General features: G+C 48.0%; 8 protein-coding genes across 8 annotated transcripts; 4 read left to right on the forward strand and 4 right to left on the reverse strand.

Annotated features, from left to right (window-relative positions):
* Positions 1-19: 19 nt before the first annotated feature.
* FSUBG_10199 (uncharacterized protein) lies at positions 20-1367 on the reverse strand (the record flags this gene model as incomplete). Its single annotated transcript, XM_036674753.1, has 3 exons — positions 20-805; positions 853-1295; positions 1364-1367. The coding sequence occupies 3 exons, from the start codon at positions 1365-1367 to the stop codon at positions 20-22; spliced, it is 1233 nt and encodes a 410-aa protein (XP_036534307.1).
* Positions 1368-2101: 734 nt separating this feature from the next.
* Positions 2102-2760, forward strand: FSUBG_10200 (uncharacterized protein; the record flags this gene model as incomplete). Its single annotated transcript, XM_036674756.1, has 3 exons — positions 2102-2243; positions 2302-2440; positions 2487-2760. The coding sequence occupies 3 exons, from the start codon at positions 2102-2104 to the stop codon at positions 2758-2760; spliced, it is 555 nt and encodes a 184-aa protein (XP_036534308.1).
* Positions 2761-2915: 155 nt separating this feature from the next.
* FSUBG_10201 (transporter MCH4) lies at positions 2916-3775 on the reverse strand (the record flags this gene model as incomplete). The annotated part of the gene is made up of 3 exons (XM_036674757.1): positions 2916-3086; positions 3132-3160; positions 3409-3775. The coding sequence occupies 3 exons, from the start codon at positions 3773-3775 to the stop codon at positions 2916-2918; spliced, it is 567 nt and encodes a 188-aa protein (XP_036534309.1).
* A 1791-nt stretch (positions 3776-5566) lies between these two features.
* On the reverse strand, positions 5567-7645 carry FSUBG_10202 (uncharacterized protein; the record flags this gene model as incomplete). Its single annotated transcript, XM_036674758.1, has 4 exons — positions 5567-5955; positions 6010-6724; positions 6774-7290; positions 7350-7645. 4 exons carry the CDS (start codon positions 7643-7645, stop codon positions 5567-5569), a joined length of 1917 nt encoding a protein of 638 aa, XP_036534310.1.
* A 392-nt stretch (positions 7646-8037) lies between these two features.
* FSUBG_10203 (HC-toxin efflux carrier TOXA) lies at positions 8038-9760 on the forward strand (the record flags this gene model as incomplete). Its single annotated transcript, XM_036674759.1, has 3 exons — positions 8038-8184; positions 8252-9292; positions 9341-9760. 3 exons carry the CDS (start codon positions 8038-8040, stop codon positions 9758-9760), a joined length of 1608 nt encoding a protein of 535 aa, XP_036534311.1.
* Positions 9761-10549: 789 nt separating this feature from the next.
* On the forward strand, positions 10550-11456 carry FSUBG_10204 (uncharacterized protein; the record flags this gene model as incomplete). The annotated part of the gene is made up of 2 exons (XM_036674760.1): positions 10550-10625; positions 10678-11456. 2 exons carry the CDS (start codon positions 10550-10552, stop codon positions 11454-11456), a joined length of 855 nt encoding a protein of 284 aa, XP_036534312.1.
* A 671-nt stretch (positions 11457-12127) lies between these two features.
* Positions 12128-13600, forward strand: FSUBG_10205 (glycoside hydrolase family 5; the record flags this gene model as incomplete). Its single annotated transcript, XM_036674761.1, has 3 exons — positions 12128-12283; positions 12332-12664; positions 12716-13600. The coding sequence occupies 3 exons, from the start codon at positions 12128-12130 to the stop codon at positions 13598-13600; spliced, it is 1374 nt and encodes a 457-aa protein (XP_036534313.1).
* A 172-nt stretch (positions 13601-13772) lies between these two features.
* Positions 13773-16377, reverse strand: FSUBG_10206 (amino acid transporter; the record flags this gene model as incomplete). Its single annotated transcript, XM_036674762.1, has 9 exons — positions 13773-13800; positions 14241-14351; positions 14400-15173; positions 15226-15289; positions 15356-15382; positions 15438-15564; positions 15614-15764; positions 15819-16057; positions 16132-16377. 9 exons carry the CDS (start codon positions 16375-16377, stop codon positions 13773-13775), a joined length of 1767 nt encoding a protein of 588 aa, XP_036534314.1.
* Positions 16378-17984: the final 1607 nt, after the last annotated feature.

Genomic DNA, 17984 nt, shown 5'->3' on the forward strand with positions numbered 1-17984 from the left:
TGTCAGATTACATTATTAGTCAAACACAAGCAGCTAACCCAGCCCCATTATGCTGAATGCGCCCAATCGCCTCGTCAATCCACTTGATCTCTCTGGAGAAATTCCGTGCTGACCTCGATAGACATGCTTTGACTACCAATAATGGTGATAGAACAACACCAGCGCCCATACCACGAAACTCTCCTTGTAAGAAATATTCCACTGACTGACAGATGTAGCGAGCTGATGTCTCTGGCCATAGCATGAAGTCTGAGGACTGGACTATATGTTGCATATGATTTATAGACGTGTAATCATTGCCTTTGCCTAACCGATCATCACCAGAAAGGCCTGTGGTGTCCTTGGTCTCGCCATGTATTAACCTGGTGCAGAGTAAAGAGATGCTGGCATGTATCAAGGTCTGCATCACCCAGTAAAGTACCATGGTCTCTGCTACATAGTAGGACGGAAACTGGAACGACACTGGGTAGAGTCTACCCAGCTCCTCGCTGTCTGTCGAGCTGCTGGCTGTGGACAACTCTGGCCAGTAAAGCGTCGGATAGGTATATTGATATGACTCGAACCATTGACTGAGTTGTCCATCGAGGGCTAGTAGACCGGTAAACGTTTTAAGGCCAGAAGTATACAAAGATTGAGTTAGCGGTGAAGATATAACCGCTCTGCTTCTGGATAAATGTTCCGGAACTTGAAGAAAGATATCGAGAAGTAGGTCGTGCATAGTCTTGGATTTCGATATCCATGGTCCTTCCATCCATGATGGCTTGGCTAATTGACCACCATAACCCTGGGCCAGACCTTGAAACGCCTACTTGAAGTCAGAACATTGTACGGCCATTGTACGAATTACCTTACAGTATGCATCCTCAGTACTTGGAAGACATCGTGCGCCAGGCCACCGATGTGCTGCTCGGGCCCACGAAGTTGCAAGAGTGCCATGGCCCCCTGATAATGCCTCATGTATGCGCTGACGCTTCGTCCTGGACACTCTGCGAACTCAAACATACCGAGAAAGACGCAAGCTGCAAGAGTTTGGTCATCTAATCTCATCTTGGGATCATCAATCGCTTTTTGTAGCTCATACAGTCCTCTAGTGTATAGCTTTAGGCTCTGGCCGCCAGAGGAGCCATCTCCCTCCAAGGCCGCAGTGCTGAGAGATAGGATGGCATACTCCATGGCCGGAGTCAGTGATGCGATGTCGGGTAATCGAAGGAGCCATTTGCGATGATCGTTGAGATGACCTGAGGCGAGGATACAGGATGGTAGTTGACGGTCGATGAAATTAGCCAAGAACTGATCTCTGGTTACATTACGTGCTGATACGGCCTGTGGCAACACTGCAATCGTATATTGTCAGTCAATATACCCATGATGGCGCCGCGAAAGAGATAAAGGGGCATATAAGGTTCTTGCTTTGCTATCAGAAGACTGTGTGTAATGCGACGGAATAAATATCTGTGTTCTCTGATAGCCTGCACAGGAACGGCCGGACTTGCGGCACTTATCGCAACTCGGCCTTTCAGCGCCACACTTTGAGAAGATGATCCAGTCAGCTCCAGGTCTGTCAATCGGAGGGCGCATGATGTAGATCGCAAGGATGGTTGATTCGACGTACCCTGATTCTCCTCTGCCTGCAGGTGTGGCACGCTTTAGATCGCCCTGCCACTCCAACCATGTTCTTCGTAGCTGGAGTCAGTAGAAAGACTCCTCCAATTTTGACATTGCCGAGATTTGCATCGTCTGAGTTCAATTGCCCTTGAATGATCGTCAAAACGGAGTCCTTAATAGTGGATCAAGCTGAAGTTGAAGTCTGGCCAATGATCGTGGGTTAGGAATGAAGTTCACGCCAAGGCTAAGCCATCTTGGGGATCATTGCGCGAGAAATGGGGCCCACGATGCGGCTGAGTTTCCTCGAGATGCCGATTCCCGGCAGTCATAGCGCTATCACTTTTTGGGTATCATGCCGCGAGTCTTGATGGCTATGCGAAAATGCCGTTTGCTTTAGAGCCCCTTTGCGAGCGACTATAAAGGTAGAATGTTCGTCTCGTATGATAAAGATGCATTTCCTACTGCACAGCAATCTAAAGTCCCTATATCTTCCACCATGATCAATCCACATACTTCTGTTGGCACCGCCCAGGTCGTGTTCTACGCCCTTGTCTTGCCCGTCGCCGTCTTCATCCTTGTCAGGAACTGGAAGCATGGGCTTCGTCTTGCCTCATACCCTCTCGTCACGTTCTCTTTGGGTAGGTGGCTCGCCTTACTGCCTTGAGTAATCCTTATGCTAACAATTGGCTCTCTAAGCTCGACTCGCTGGCGGCATCTTAACCATACTCCGTCAATCCGACCCTACCAGTATCGGACTTATCATCGCGACTACGGTGCTCCTCAATGTCGGCCTTATTCCATTGATGATCTCCATGGTGGGGTTCATCCGTTTGATGTGAGCAAACATCCCTCATCACCAAGGTATATGCTAATTTTTGCAGCATGAAATCGAGCCTCGACGAGAACAAACGAGCTTTCGTCCTGTTGAAGATCATCCGGCTTGCGTTCATTGCCGCTATCGTGCTTCTCTGTGTGGCTGGGGCCTTTAGCGGAACTAACATACACCTTTCAAGACATTTGACGCAAGCTGGCTATGTGACTCTGGCTGCTGTCATCGGTTTGATGACAATCGAGTTACTTCACCTCTACACACAAAAGCATCGCATCGCGCCCGAGAAACACATTGTACGCTCACTTATTATCCAATGTCTATAGATGATCATATTGACATGAGGTAGTTCATCCAGCTTACCCTGGCAAGCATTCCGACACTTGTCCTCCGAACAGTCTATGGACTTCTTTGCGCTTTCACGGTTGATAATGTAACGACTATCTGGAATTCACTGGTTGGATCAGCTGTGGCGTTTGCTCTAATGTGCCTTCTTGCTGAGTATATCACCCTTCTGATCTTTCTGTATCTTGGGATCCGCCATTGGCGAAATGTGTGCGCTAAGAGCCTGGGAAGTGTCGAGATGGAATCCTTGAGCAAGTGAAGAGCGCTTGGGACGAATGAGCATGTGAAGGAGGGTATTCAGTTTGTACTGTATATTTCATACTGTTTGGAAGGAATATGACTCTTTCATTACTTCAAGACGTTCAACTTGCTTAAGCCACTCTATTGATTGATTAGTAGTTAATTCAAGGGTCAAAGTCCACAGTGGCATTTATGCGAATACCAACAAGTAGAACCAAGTCCGATCTCTCTAATCCTACTAGCCCATGTCTACTCCCCCTTCTCCTGCGAATCCACCTTTGTCCTTTTTGCAAGGTGCTTGAAGTACAAGCAAAGAACAGCGACTGATACTGATACAGCTCCACCTAACATGGTAACACCAGAGAATACTTTGGGGTACATATAATTACCTTCACTAGCCTCAACGATGGCACTTGCAATAGGACTGCTAGCAAGAACACCAACAGAGATACAGAAATAGAGTATGCCGGTGCGATGTCCAATATCTGAAGGCGGCGACACCTCAGCCACAAGAGCTGGAGTTAACGAGATGTAGCAACCGGAAAAGAAGTCAAAAAACGCCGAGTAGCAGAGCAATGCTGCACTCGACTTGCCGGGAAGCCAAACTGTAGAGTCAGAATAGCTGACATGGTTGTGCATATCACCATCATGTTGAAACGTCCAAACTTTGTCGGGGAGAAAGCCTGGGAGGATACGACCAAAGACGCTAACAGCGTTGAGGATGACGATTGAGGAGATGGATAAGTCCCACGACATTCCAACTGACTGTGCTTCCGGAGGAATAACGTTGAATGGGAGGAACAATCCGAAGCCGAAACCCGTCAAGACCAAGCAGAGAAGCACGAATCTTCGGTCCTGCAATGGGATAATATAAGTTCAGAGCTTCAAAGGTATCGGGACATGAGGTCTGTTCCATCTAATTATCGGCAGCGCCGATAAGAATGATGGGATAGAAGCTTATATTGGCAAAAATGATATCGTGTTGTGAACTTGTGATTCATTATCTGTGTTCGCAGCCTGAAGCTTAACCTCGTAGGCAGCAATCGACTACAACCATACAGGCTCGGCATCTTCACAATTAAGGTTCATCACTAGAATTACCTGTGACCTCTGAGGTTTCGTGTTGGTAGTAGGTAAAGGGCTTTTTGTAATGATTCGGGACAATAAAAGGTGCTTTGAGTTATGCTTTTATGGTAAAGCTTCATATGGGGGAATGTGGCAGGCTCAAGCATATAAAGACCCGTCCCTGCTCGATTCTTCCTTTCCTAGCCAACATCCTTCCCATCGCCAGCCGTAGACATAGCTGATATCTTCTTGTCTACGTCATTTCCTCTCCAGCCACGACTACACATACAAGGTGCATAAGTGGTTAGAGCGACTCTTCTTGTCCAAGATTAAAGGTAAAGAACATTTACATTTATATGCATGCCCAATTCCTCCTTCACTGCGGACCCGATGCTTACATCTATTCACGTAGTTACACACAGGATCTATATCATTACGCAAACCAAGAAGCGACCAAGATCTGCCCGCCGTATAATCAATCCATACCATCTTCTGTCTCCACAGAGTCAGGCAAGTTTGAGTAACGCAGACGCGAAGCATCCGATCAAGTCGATCAACTTCTCAAATACGTACGCCCGACATGTTCGACCGCATTAGGCGCGCGATGATATGTCTAACGACCTCTGAGGAAATGGACATAAGAAAAAAGCTCGACGAAGTCATGGTGCGCCGCGCAATCAAAGAAGCACTGAAAAAGCAGAAACGACAGATTGCTGAAGAAGAGAAGGCAAGACGGAAACTCGAGAAAGAACGCCGTCGGATTGATAATCAGGCAAGAGAATTTTCCAAACACATAATCCATGGAAAGGAGCTTCCGGGGGCCCAAGCTTCTCAAGAAAAGCTGGTGCCAGCCGAAAGAAACCCCCCTTCAAAGTCTGTTGATCGGCTTTATTCTGAGTTTGAACCATGTTTTGTACCAGCGTCGCATAGACGTCGTCGCGACCAAGCATCGAATACAGTGTTATAGGCCAGGCGGAGAAGGTTACGGATCTCTTGTTTATGCGACCTGGTCGTGGGTTTATGGGGGAAGCAAGTCTTTAGAGCAACCAGTAGCAGGATTATGAGACTAAACCTTAGGGATTCCGAGTTTTCGTTCGTATAGTGGGACTCGGCCTCTCTCCTACGAACTTTTATGAGCTATTAGCACTATGATAGGATGTGGCCTTGAGATATACTTTCAGGCTCCAACTCTATGGCTTACACAGAAGACACGTTGTCGATTTGAACACAAAAGCACGTTAACCCCGCTCTCTTGAATTATCCTCTTCTTATCTGATTCCATCCGATCACACTCCACTTAATACACGTTCATGTAAAGATAAACCCTTGATTATGCTTCTTGCTGGTCACAAGGGAAATAAGATGCTACGGTCCTCTCCTCGCCAACTCTCGTCGCCTCAACCAGCACGACAGTCGCCAATATTCTCCCACACATCATACCATATTAAATAGCAGCTGCATTCCGCAAGCAGCCATAGGAGTCTAATTAATGCTGTCCCAAAACGCCCAGTCAATATCCGCAAACTCGAACCCAAACGGCTGCAGTTCAGTCTCTACGGGTCCATTCCGCCAGATCTCCTGTGAGGCAGTGACTTGATCTCCATTATCTGCAGTTGCCTTACCATCCAACTCGGCCAAGTCCTTCTCCAGCTTTGATACAAACCCTGGCTTCTGCATCTCAGCCAGACCTGGTTTCTGCCGGCACTCATACCATGTTGCAACTACCGACCTTGCAGCATGAGATTTTCGTCTGTCATCTTCAAGATCTGATATATGATCTGCTACGGCGTAGAGCTGAGAAAGTAGCGTCCAGGCTGATTTGATAAGGGCCACGTCTTTCAAGTTTGACATGTCGACCAAGATTCCAATGACTACGAATTTTATGAGCGGGATAGAACTAAACCAGACAGGGAGCTGCTACTTACAGGCGTACCAGACAAAGGAGCTTTCGGCAAGCCACATAAAGGGCTTTAGTTGAAGATTCGAATGAGAGACGACGATATACCGCATTCCCTGCATACAGGCATTAAAGTGCTCAACATGGCATTCATCATCACTATTCTGAGAGCGCATACGAGCTTCATGCAGTTTTCTCAATCGTAAGACGTTGACAACAGCCCGCGCAGAGATCTGTAGTATCGTATGTAACGGGTCAATGGGATCACAATACTGCAGAAAGTTTTCATTGAGCCCAGCCTCAAGGTCGTCGATAACGGGGTCGGCCAAACAACCTAGGAGAGACGAATCACCGACTGTAGCCTGGCTCGCTTGCGTCATTCTAAAGGTGCGCTGCCTCTCCATTTTCCAGTACGTAAACAGCGTATACGAGAAAGTTGTGAGACCAGTCCGTTCTTTTGGCGGTGTTGAGGAACTTGGATCAAGATCGTGGTCTTCGATGTTCAGAGGAAGTTTGACATCCCAGCCTACTCCAAAGGACAAGGGCGTGACGTTGTTTTTGAGTGAGAGAATTAGATCGAGGTGTTGGAGCTGCCACCATAGTCGGCGGCGTTCTTCTGTCTCAATGGGCGAAAGGCCTAGTACTGTGCCGTCGCGGTGCATGCCGAGTTGCTCTGCGCTTCGGGAGATGAGACCCATTAGAGTCCACATGCTGCGCGAAGTCAAGACATCGACGTTGGCTTTCTAGCAGAATGTTAGTCCATGGTAAGCGGGTTCTCGGAAGTTAACTCACAATGTACAGGCACAAAGCTTTCAAGGTTGAAATGCTATCAATGGCGAGTAGACTTATCCTCGAGAACGCCATGTCACATTGAACACGACACTCATTAGTCAAAGACGCTTTCGTGCGACCGAATAGATCTAAGCACTCTGTATTCGTCAAACTCGTAGCACCGAATAAACAAGTTGACAATATGAGAGCATGGTCGCCATTATCGAGTCTTCTCCACTTCTCAGCATCAGATAAAGCAGCTCTAAGATGGGTAAGCGTCCAGGTGAAGCTGATCTTGACAATTGGCTCTACACGCTCCATGAAGGAGTCCCAAAGTTTGAGGGCTTCTTCTTGTGGTATCGGGCAGAAGTCGAGTTTTTCTGAGAGGATGGTGTTGTCTCGCCATGGTGAGCCATGAAACGCGTGGGGGAGATGCTTTCCTGGTGATAAAGCTGAACCCCGAGGGTCAGATGCCTTAAAGTTTGGGATGGGGCCTTTGTAAAGACGTGAAACGTCGATCCAGGTATGCCATCCTTCACTGAAATTATTAAGGTCAGTTACACGATCATTATGCTGGAAACCTCTGGTTTGACCTACGATTCGTGGTAAACAGATTTTCCCTCTTCCTGCACAATAATCGGCGTCACAGCATGACTCCCATCGACAGGACTTGCTTTCTCACTCTTCCCTATTAATCGCCCAGGTGTGTCCGATAATGGATCACCACCAAGGGCCCTCACCGCCTCTTCCAATTTTTTAATCCTCTCAAAAGGCGAGACTTCAGGGTAAGTGCAAACATCATGCTTGCGACGCTTACAATTGGAACACGGCGGTTCTGCCCTGTCGCATTTGACCTTGCGCTTTGCACATGGTTCGCAGGCTTGAGGTCTCATTTTGGGCGATGTGATCTTCGTGGTGGTATCGAAGGTTGGTGATCGGTCGTGCTGAGATCCATGACGTTGTGTAATTAAAAGCTCGGGCGACCCCGCGAGTTTTTTTGGTGGTGAGATTGGTTAGCTCGGGCTCGGTACCGAGACCGAGATTTTGAAAATGATGTCTGATTGGTTGAGGGGCATGATCCTTGACGATCTGGCCAGGGGATATGTAATTGACTTAGGATGCCAACAGCGTCTTTCTTTATTTAAGAACATGCTGACGCTTCGCTGTTCTATTTATCATCTCATCTCAAACAGTCTCAACCAAGCTTCTTGTTCACTGTTGCAGACCGCGCAAACTCCCTTGGACCAACACATTATTGAACGAAGCACTAGACGCAAGAGTTAACATGATGGATGAGAAAGAAGCCAGAGATGAGGTGCCGCCCAACAGGTCAAGCGGCGACGTGGAAAAGATGTCCTCCTCCGACATAGAAACCGAAAAGACATATCCTCCAAAGAAAGTCGTTCTACCAACGATGCTGGCTCTCTTCCTCGTATTCTTCCTCGTCGCACTGGCAAGTCACCCCCTACACGCTCCATCTACATACTAACACCTTCAAGGACCGCACAATCATCGGTACAGCAATCCCCACCATCTCCGCTGAGTTCGACAGCTTCGGCGATATCGCGTGGTACGAATCTGCCTTCCTCCTCCCGCTCTGCGTCTTCCAGCTCTCCTTCGGCCTCGTCTTTAAATACTACTCCACGAAATGGGTTCTGTTCATCTTAACAGCTATATTCGAGATCGGGTCCATCGTCTGTGCAGCTGCACCTAACTCGAATGCTTTGATCGTTGGAAGAGCTATCACTGGCATTGGAGGTGCAGGTATTGGCTCTGGAGTGTTTATCTACATCACGCTTCTGTTTCCTCTGGAGGAGAGGCCGAAGTATCTTGGATCCCTTGGTTCTGCCTTTGGAATATCGTCGATCTTGGGGCCGATCCTTGGGGGGTATCTCACCTCTGTTACATGGCGTTGGTGCTTTTGGATCAACGTTCCCATAGGCGGACTTTCACTCATTCTTCTGTTCATTCTGGCGCCAAACAGGCCACCACCCAGTGAGCCAGCCATTTCATGGCGTCAAAGATTCCTCGATCTTGATCCACTGGGTTTCCTCATGGTTGCTGGATCAGTCGTCAGTCTCCTCTTCGCCCTAGAGTTTGGCAAGGAGGACCAGCAGTGGACAAGCGGACGTGTCATCGCCCTCTTTGTAGTCTTCGGCGTTTTGTTCCTCGTATTCGCAGGCTACCAAGCTTGGAGGAAAGAAAAAGCGACAGTGCCTCCACGAATTCTTTTCCAACGAACCACGTTCTTTGCATGCCTAAACGCCTTAGCTATTGGTTCAGTACTGGTCATCTACTCGTTTTACCTTCCAGTTTGGTTCCAGGTGGTCAAGGGCAAGTCACCTCAAGATTCAGGTTTAGCTTTGATCCCGTTGCTACTGAGCAACGTGTTTTGTGTAGTTCTCGGTGGTGTTTTGGTATCCAAGATTGGATATTACACCCCGTTTGCTATCGCTGGCAGTGCTGTGTTTATTGTTGGCTCGGCGCTGATAAGTACCTGGACGGCGGATGTCAGCAAAGCCAAATGGATTGGCTATCAGGTATGTGTAGTCCACATAATGTTGATCAATGCTGACTGACGATGGCAGATTATCACCGGAATAGGCATGGGCTTGACGCTGCAACAGCCCGCCATCGCCATTCAGACTGCCCTCTCAGAAAGTGATAGCCCAATTGGCCTATCCATCCTCAACTTTCTTATGTTTCTTGGTGGAACAGTCTTTATCACCGTATCGCAGACACTACTCGAAGGTCAACTTGAGAGCAGAATCGCAAAGTATATTCCTGGAGTTGACATTAATACGCTTACGAACAGTGGCGCAACGACTCTTCGGGAGCTCGTGCCTTCCGACAAGGTGGACTTGGTGTTGAATGCGTATAACGATTCGATGCGGTCTATCTGGTATCTTGGCTTGGGCATGGGATGTTTTGCTCTGATTACCTCATTTGGGTTTGAATGGAAGAACGTTAAGGTGAAGAAGGCGGCCGGGGTAGCTGCAACTGCATAGCTTGTCAAGACTGTATATGCACATGATCAATAGAGAGTCTTATCTTATAGCCACAACAACTTCAACTGTCTTTTAAGCTGTTTCTGGCTCAGGCGGTCTGGCTATGTTATACGAAAATAGCCTGACTATAGTAATTGATAACAGCACGAAAAAGAATGACACGTTCATCCTACCCTCTTATTGGCTAGGCCAGCAGGTAGAAATGCAAAAAGATAATCTGATGAGACTGGGACTCGAACCCAGGAGGATTGCTCCACCAGGAAATTGGTGTCAAGGTTAACCTTAACCTGGCGCCATAACCAACTCGGCCATCTCACCGATGATTGGATGGCATTTCTAAACAAAGATCAGGCTTATATTGACTAGCGTTGGGTAACCATTTTATTTCCACGCCTTAGATCCGTAAGAGATTGAACAATTATCAACAGAGTAGAGCGTAATTACCTAATATTACGCCCATTGTAAAGTATTATCTACACTTAGCTTACTTCTTCACTATGCTCTAATACTTATTCTACTGCTATAGCCAGTATTTCCGCAATACTTAAATTAGGAGCTTATCTGCCCCTGTTAATGACCAAGCGACTCCAGTAAATAACAGCTCTAGAACATGTTAGCAGTATCGATAGTTTCGAAACTATCGATTTCTGATGTGGGCCATCTACCAGGGTCTCCTTTAATCTAAAACTTTTGACAGCCGCCACCCGGAACATTTCTAACGCTCCCTTTTCCTTCTTCTCTTTTTCTTCAACGCTGTCCAGCCAAAACCATCTTGGCAAGTCTCTCGTTATGCGTTTCAACTCAATTCTTTCCCTGGCCTTTGGGCTCCCAGTGGCCGTAGCAGGCCCTTGCAAACCCAGTTCTTGTACGTTTTGTGAACGCAAGAGTGAACTTGACTATCTAATAAGCTTCTGTAGCTTCTCCATCTAGCGATGCGGTTGTAATAACTTCAACTCTGGCGACTGCGTCTGGAGTCGCGTCTACGCAGACAGCCAGCGCGACTGCACCAGGGAACATCGAGACTTCTACGACTGGTGTTTCGCTCGCCTTGACATCAACTGGATCTGACACTTCGACCCTCATTACATCACTCGACACGACTGAGACTACAGCACTCGTACCTACAACAACGACCTCGGAAGAACCCGCTGTCACAACTTTCAACATCGTTGCCGAGGGCGGCCCAGCAGATGGCATAGTAATGGGTCAGAGGGAGAACTACTACGATCCCCAATTTGCCTCCAATCCAGCTTGGGAACCCGTCGCCTTCATCCTTGAAGAAGGCACAGGCTATCTCCGCCGCGCCGACCCATACAACCCTATTTTCCCACTCATCTGTATCCGCTGGGGTTCAGGTACAGAACCCAGCCCAGGCTGGTTCATCGACTGCTCAGCGTCAGACTCATACTTCGGCGCGCCTATTAAATGCGACCTCAAAAGTGGCGGCGAGCTCTCTTGCTCAATTCCTGCTGGCCACTGTAGATACTATACTATTCCTCCGAGGGACAACGGTGCTTGGGATTGTCAGGCGGATACTGGCGTTTTCCGGAACTTCTATACAGAGGAGAGCGTGGATGATGATGGTGTTACTTTTTATGAACCCTGGATGGGCTCTGAAGGATTAGAAGGATATGAAGGGCAAGGCCTTCCTAATCCCTTGGAATCAGTGACGTTTCGTTGGACAAGTGCGGATTAGATATGCCGTCGTCAGTGTAGTTCACCTGCTTGAATAGGTGCTACACGCGAATACGCGTAAAATAAAGATATCCTCGGGTTCGAGGAGAGCCTTTGGGGGCTCAGTGCTGAGAGTACAAGCCACGATGATATCATATGCGAGTGCTATTGAGCATCTTTTGCCTGGACTATATAACATTCGGTATCACGGAGGCAGACAGACCTCTAGATTAGGGTTAATGCATTTTCCTTGCTCGTGCAGGTTCATCATGCAGTATGGTTGCATCGCTCCAACTGGTGGACTATATTGGGGGTATATGTGAATCTGTTCTGATCATGCAAGATCAGTGTCTTGAATTTGTCACCCAACGGCACAGATTAATGGCCACTGCCAATCATGGGGTAAAAACCCCTCGCAGGAATTAAAAAGCCAACTATCTTTCTTTCCAAAAGTATAACGGCTCGATTATCGCGGCTTTCCGGCCCGTATCTGGACGATCGTCGACTCCCGTTCCGAATCCGGATATCACGGGGTGTTGAGCTCCGGTATGCTGCATTTATCACCCTATGGGGATGAGGGGAATGGCATGTGTAATTTGCATGCCAAATGTAACTACTATAAAATATGTAGTCAATCGCTATTACTGTTGATCAGCAGAATTGATCAAGTTCAGTCATTCTTCAGGTCTCAAGATGAAGTTTGCTTCAATTGTCGCGGCGGCTTTTGCTAGCGTTCCGGCGTTGGCTGTACCAGCTGGATTTGTCACTACCGATGGAACAAAGTTCCAACTTGACGGAAAGGACTTTTTCTTCGCTGGTAGCAACGCCTATTACCTCCCTTTCAACGTCGTAAGTATCCTCGAAGCACGATGTCCAAGCCGAAATTGACCTGTCCAGTGGGGAACGGATCACTACTCCGATGTCAAGCTAGGCCTTCAGCTCGCAAAAGACGCTGGTCTCAAAGTGATGCGCACCTGGGCCTTCCACGACAACAACAGGACTTATGTCTCTGGTGGTTTGCCTCAGTACGGCACTGGTGCTGAGAACACTGTCATGCAGTTCTTTGAGAAGGACGGAACTGTCAAGATTGATCTGAGCAAGCTTGATGTTGTGATTAAGGCTGCTGAGGACACTAATATGAAGCTCATTTTGGCTTTGACCAACAACTGGGCTGATTATGGCGGTATGGACGTGTATACTGTGAACCTTGGCGGTCAATATCATGATGATGTGAGTCTACTATAGTATTCGGCGGAGAAGAGATGCTAATCAATAATACAGTTCTACCGTCTTCCGGCTATCAAAAAAGCTTTCAAGAACTACATCTCAGCCGTTGTGAGCCGATACAAGGACTCCCCCGCCGTATTCGCCTGGGAAATCGCCAACGAGCCCCGCTGCGGCGCCGATGGAACTCGCAACCTTCCCCGTGGGCCCGACTGTACCCCGGCAACCATTACTTCCTGGGTCAGCGAGATGAGCACATATATCAAGTCCCTCGACGCAAATCATCTCGTCACCACCGGAAGTGAAGGCGGCTTCAACAGACAGTCAGACGACTGGACCTACAACGGCGCTGACGGCACTGACTTCGATGCTGAGATTAAGCTTCCCAACATCGACTTCAACACGTTCCACTCTTACCCTCAATACTGGAGCAAGACGACGGACTGGGTTGTTCAATGGATCAAAGACCATGCTGCCGCTGGCGTAACCGCCAAGAAGCCTGTTCTTCACGAAGAGTATGGCTGGACCGACAAGTCCACCCGTATCGCTACCCTGAGCAAATGGCAAAAGGCTTCTCTTGATCTTCAGGTCAGCGACATGTACTGGCAATTCGGTACTGGCAAGTTCTCATACGGCAAGAACCACGATGATGGAAACACTATCTATCTTGAGGACGACGAGGCTCAGCCTTTGGTCTATGAGCATGCTGCTGCTGTCAATGCCGCTAATGGAGAAGCTGTGACGACAAAGCCAACTGCTACTGCTACGGCCACGTCGAAGCCGAGTACTACTCTTTCGACTACTTCTAAGCCGACTGTTCCTGGTGGACCTACTGTAACTAGGTACGGGCAATGTGGTGGTGCTTCCTGGACTGGACCTACTGTTTGCGCTTCGCCGTATACATGCAAGGAGCAGAACCAGTGGTATTCTCAATGCTTGTAACGACTTCGCCAAGATAGAAATCAGATAGGATACTGCATTTAACTCCTAGATCTACTCATTACAGGCAAATTCAACTATAGCAAGCAATGTTTTCATGGGCAGATGCAAGACCATTTTGATGACTGACTATTTGGTCAGACGAGACAAAACATGTCTTTGCCTAGCCTAGCCTTTAGGCCTTCTCCTTGTCCCCCTCCTTGCTATGACCCCCTCAAGAAGTGCATTCAGACACGGTAAAGAAGAGACTTTTTTTTATCTTATCTTGCCCCAGTGTCACCAGACCCAGGCTTCCCAAATACTTTCCTGATCCAATTCCACCGAGTGGTCTCTGAATCATCCTCAGGCTGTTCCAAGGAGATATCTCGCAGATCATTCAGCTCCTTTATCAAATTCTTCGTAGCTTCCGCGTCAAGCCGATTCCAAGGCGACCATGCCTTCTTATAAGCTTTCAGCAGGACCCAAACTCCGAAGAAACAAATAGTCTATCGGTATCTGATTAGTTCTTTGTATTCTGGTTCTAATCTTCAGTGCTCTCACCGTCAGATACCCCGTCAAGAACGGGAAGACATGAAAGTCTTTCCACAAGAAAACCCCATTACAGACAAGAAGTATGGAGAGACAGGTCCCGAGTGCTCCGTACGCCAGAACGGGCTGCCAGTGGCTTTGATAGGGGTAAGCATCGGATTCAGCTTCGCGATCTTCTGCTAGGCGTATGCCATCCTCTGCAAGCGAGTCTCGAAACTTATGAATACTGCAACACGTTAGGATTTGTTCAACATCATAAAATCGGACAACTAACCAGTAGTGGTATCGGGCATAGGCCAAGCATAGGCATGCCCAGATAATGACGATGCTGACGGACCCCATCTGGACAAGAATCTCGAGGAACTTCCCTGCATCCGAGCCAGTGTGGACACTTTTCGTTCCTTGGAGAAAAGGCACCCAAGAGAAAGCAAGTGCAGTGAACACCATCGCCCGAAGTGGTACTCTGTCGCGATCCGTAACACCAAACCAGGCTAAAGCTGCTGGCATCGAATCACCAGAACGGATGTTCCGCGTGATGCCGAAAAGTGTTCTAGACGCGACGTATAGATTAGTATTAGCACATGTGAGTGCAGTAAACAGTATAAATGCGTTCAAGGCGTGGTCAAGATTGGGAATGGTCGACGCTTTTGCGATCAGGATAAAAGGCGAGAACGTGAAGCCCTCCTTGTCAGTCTCGGGCTTCCCGCAATCTTCGTCCTTCAACCAACTAAGCCTCTGAAGGCCGCAGTCGTCCCTTCTGAGACCCAGAGACACGAATAATCCGCTGATGGTGTACGCAGAAGCTACTAGTATTGGTAAAACAACCGCTGTGAACCCAATTGTCCGTTTGACGGAATCTCGTGCCGTCTTGTGTTTCTGAGGTGAGCCTGCCCTGGGTGGCGATGTGACAGCCGGAGTTGTAAATATGCCTGAAGAGTCCCTGCTTGAGACTTGTGTTGATGCCTGAGAAGGCCAACGTGCTTCGATGACGGAGACTGCAATGTTCTCGATTCCGGCGTATGCAAAGATAGCAAGTGATAGGCACATCCTTATAAGTATTAGCCGGTTTACCTTGCTTCCCTCATTCCAGAGACACTTACATAAAGGCTTCAAACCAGTTATCGGCAGCCTTCTCGTTGTATTTGCTGAAAGGGGTGCTCCAACCTATAAGTTAGAGCCTATTAGTTGACGATCATGCAAGATGCATATTCGCGACTTTTGAACACTTACTTGACCTGGTGTTATTAAGTGCTTTAGCTATTGGGGGGGAGTATTAGCGGCGAAGTCCCTATTGTGTTAGATATAAAGTTACCTGTTGACTCAGAACCATTTTCTGTCTCTTTGGGAAACTTGAATATAGCTATAGGAAGACAGATGATAATAATAGCCAAGAAAATGAGTTTGATGACTCCGGTGACAACTTCAATCCAGCCGTAGATCTTGTGAGAAGGTCAGATGAGAAGGCAGTTAGTTCGTGACTTGGCGTACCTCGACCTTGACAGAATTTATCATCACGAGTATCAAGGGAAGAGCAACATAGGCGAACCCCTCACTGAATCCGCTTATCCCTGCGGTCCAGTAATTGAGGACACTGGCAGAAGTGGCGATCAGGGCGGCGAATCCTATGGAATATGTATACCTGCGGTAAATTAGTCTTAACCAAATTACCCATGTCCAATATTTCTGTGCATACCAATATGCCACGCCAACAGTGTCTCCAAGCTCTTTATCCACAAACTTCCTAACAAACAAGGGGACTGCTCCTGGGACGGGCCATAGACATAGAAGTTCAGCGATGCATTGCATCACCGCCCAAGTCAAGAGTCCGAGGAAGAGGAAGGAGAAGATCACAGCCAGGGGTCCTCCAAGCTCGAGGATCTGACCGCTTCGCACATAAAGACCTGTGCCAAGGGTACCGTTCACAGCAATCATCTACCTCTATGTTAGCTCCCAGAGGCTCTATTCTCCAGCCTGGGAACGATGATGACCTACAAAAATATGAATACCTCTAAGCTTCCGGCGAACTGTGTGGATAGGAAGTTGAGTTGCTTCTGTTTCACCTTCGTGGGTAATTTCGAATCGTGCTGGAGCTTTGGGTTCTCGCCACCACCGCTAAGCGGATCAGAAGTATCTCTAGCGGGAGTTGCGCTGTTTGCTGTCAAGCCGCTGTCAAGTAGAGCACGGCCGTGAGACAATACAGTAAGAGGAATAGCTAGCGGCGCTTCTCCCAGACTAGATACGTTCCCAGGCATTTTGCCTGGTAAGAGATATGTTTCAAGACCTTGGATCATGCGAATAGCACGCTGGGAGTCTTAGTTTTAGAAGAAAAGGATTAATAGTCATGGGGCGATTTCAGGCGCAGCCGTTCGCCTACTCAAGCGCCGAGGCGTGAGGCTGCCGGTTTCTGGGAACAAGGCAGATTAGGGAGTTTCAGCCCCAACCACCCGCTGTGCTTGCAGGTGTCAATTCAGGAAATAGGATCTGGTGTCGGTACAGCACAATGATAGTCCAATTACGATACATAATTTCATAGTGTGATAGCGTCGTATGATATTGAGCAAGAGACATGTTGAGCCGCCTGTCAACAATCAATATTTCCAAAGACCACGAAAGGTAAGAAAACACCGCTCAATTGGACTCCCTGTCAACCGTATACCATGTTTCTCTGAGGTATCCTGGAGCCTGATTACAGCATGCCGTCATCTTTCAAGCCTTCTCTTGGCAACCAGTTCTAGACCTGGTCATTTTCAGCCGCAAGCCTCTGGTTGCCCTTTCAAGCGAGACAGCATGAGTATCCAGCAGTCGGAGGGCCATAAATGGTGTAAGATGCATGAGACCGGGGATGAGTTCATGGCTGCCTAGTCAATAGCCATTCAATAGAGGCTGAAATACTGGATCCTTACATGTGGCTTGTGACAGAACATGCATAAGAGGCTTATCACATTTTCAACAACCAGACAAACGCCTGGACGCGTGTGAGAAGAGTGGCCGGGCGGTTTGCCAAGGCCGAGTACGAGTTTTCATCCCTCCCCTCATCTTGAACCCCACTGTCGTGTCGCACAAGGGGTGAGAATTTGGTTATGTGTCACATGAAAGCATGTCCCCGAGGATAGCCCAAATTTCTTTGCGAGAGAGCGAAGTGCGCAGTTATAGACTGGAGGTTGTACAAACACAATTCAAAGAAAAAACCGCCGAAGGGCATATTCTCCATCATTAAGCCACAATGGCCAAATCCAAACAGGTCCAGGTGCACCAAGTCTTTGACAGTCGCTACTACGATGGGGTAAAGATACAAAGAATGCTCGAGAATCTCTTTCCAAATCAAAAAGGGCATTTTGGACTCCGTGTAGGCGTGGCTTCTTTGCACCTGGTGGCTTCACACTGCTGACTTGCCCTTGAAGATGACTAACGACCAGTGGGCTTTCAGAGCCCCGAGACAAGTAACCCGGGTCAGATAGATCGTCAATGTGGGATTATTACGTATTTGGTATTAACACACTGACAGGATGAACTCGCGTAAGCGCAATTGCAAGATCAACGGTAGCGATAGCTGACAAGGACAAGGCGCGCCGAAATTCCTCAATCTCGATGACGCTTCCAGGGAGCATCCCAGGTATGCTGACTGCAGCGTGGCATATATGGCTGGCTTGGTGGGCATGATCAGGCTGTGAGGCAGAATGGCAAGGGAACCTGATACTTGGTATAGTTGAAAGCTGAATCTCGTATGGATGGCATATAAGGTTAAAGGCTTCATATTAATTTACTTCCAGCCTTTACATATTTCTCCCTTCGCCGAAATCTAACGCAAATTCTTTCGTTATCTTTTGTCCCATTGGATATGTCTCACCCTTCCTTTGTG

The sequence above is a fragment of the Fusarium subglutinans genome (assembly GCF_013396075.1).
Source record: "Fusarium subglutinans strain NRRL 66333 chromosome Unknown NRRL66333_c0000172, whole genome shotgun sequence".
Lineage (NCBI taxonomy): Eukaryota > Fungi > Ascomycota > Sordariomycetes > Hypocreales > Nectriaceae > Fusarium > Fusarium subglutinans.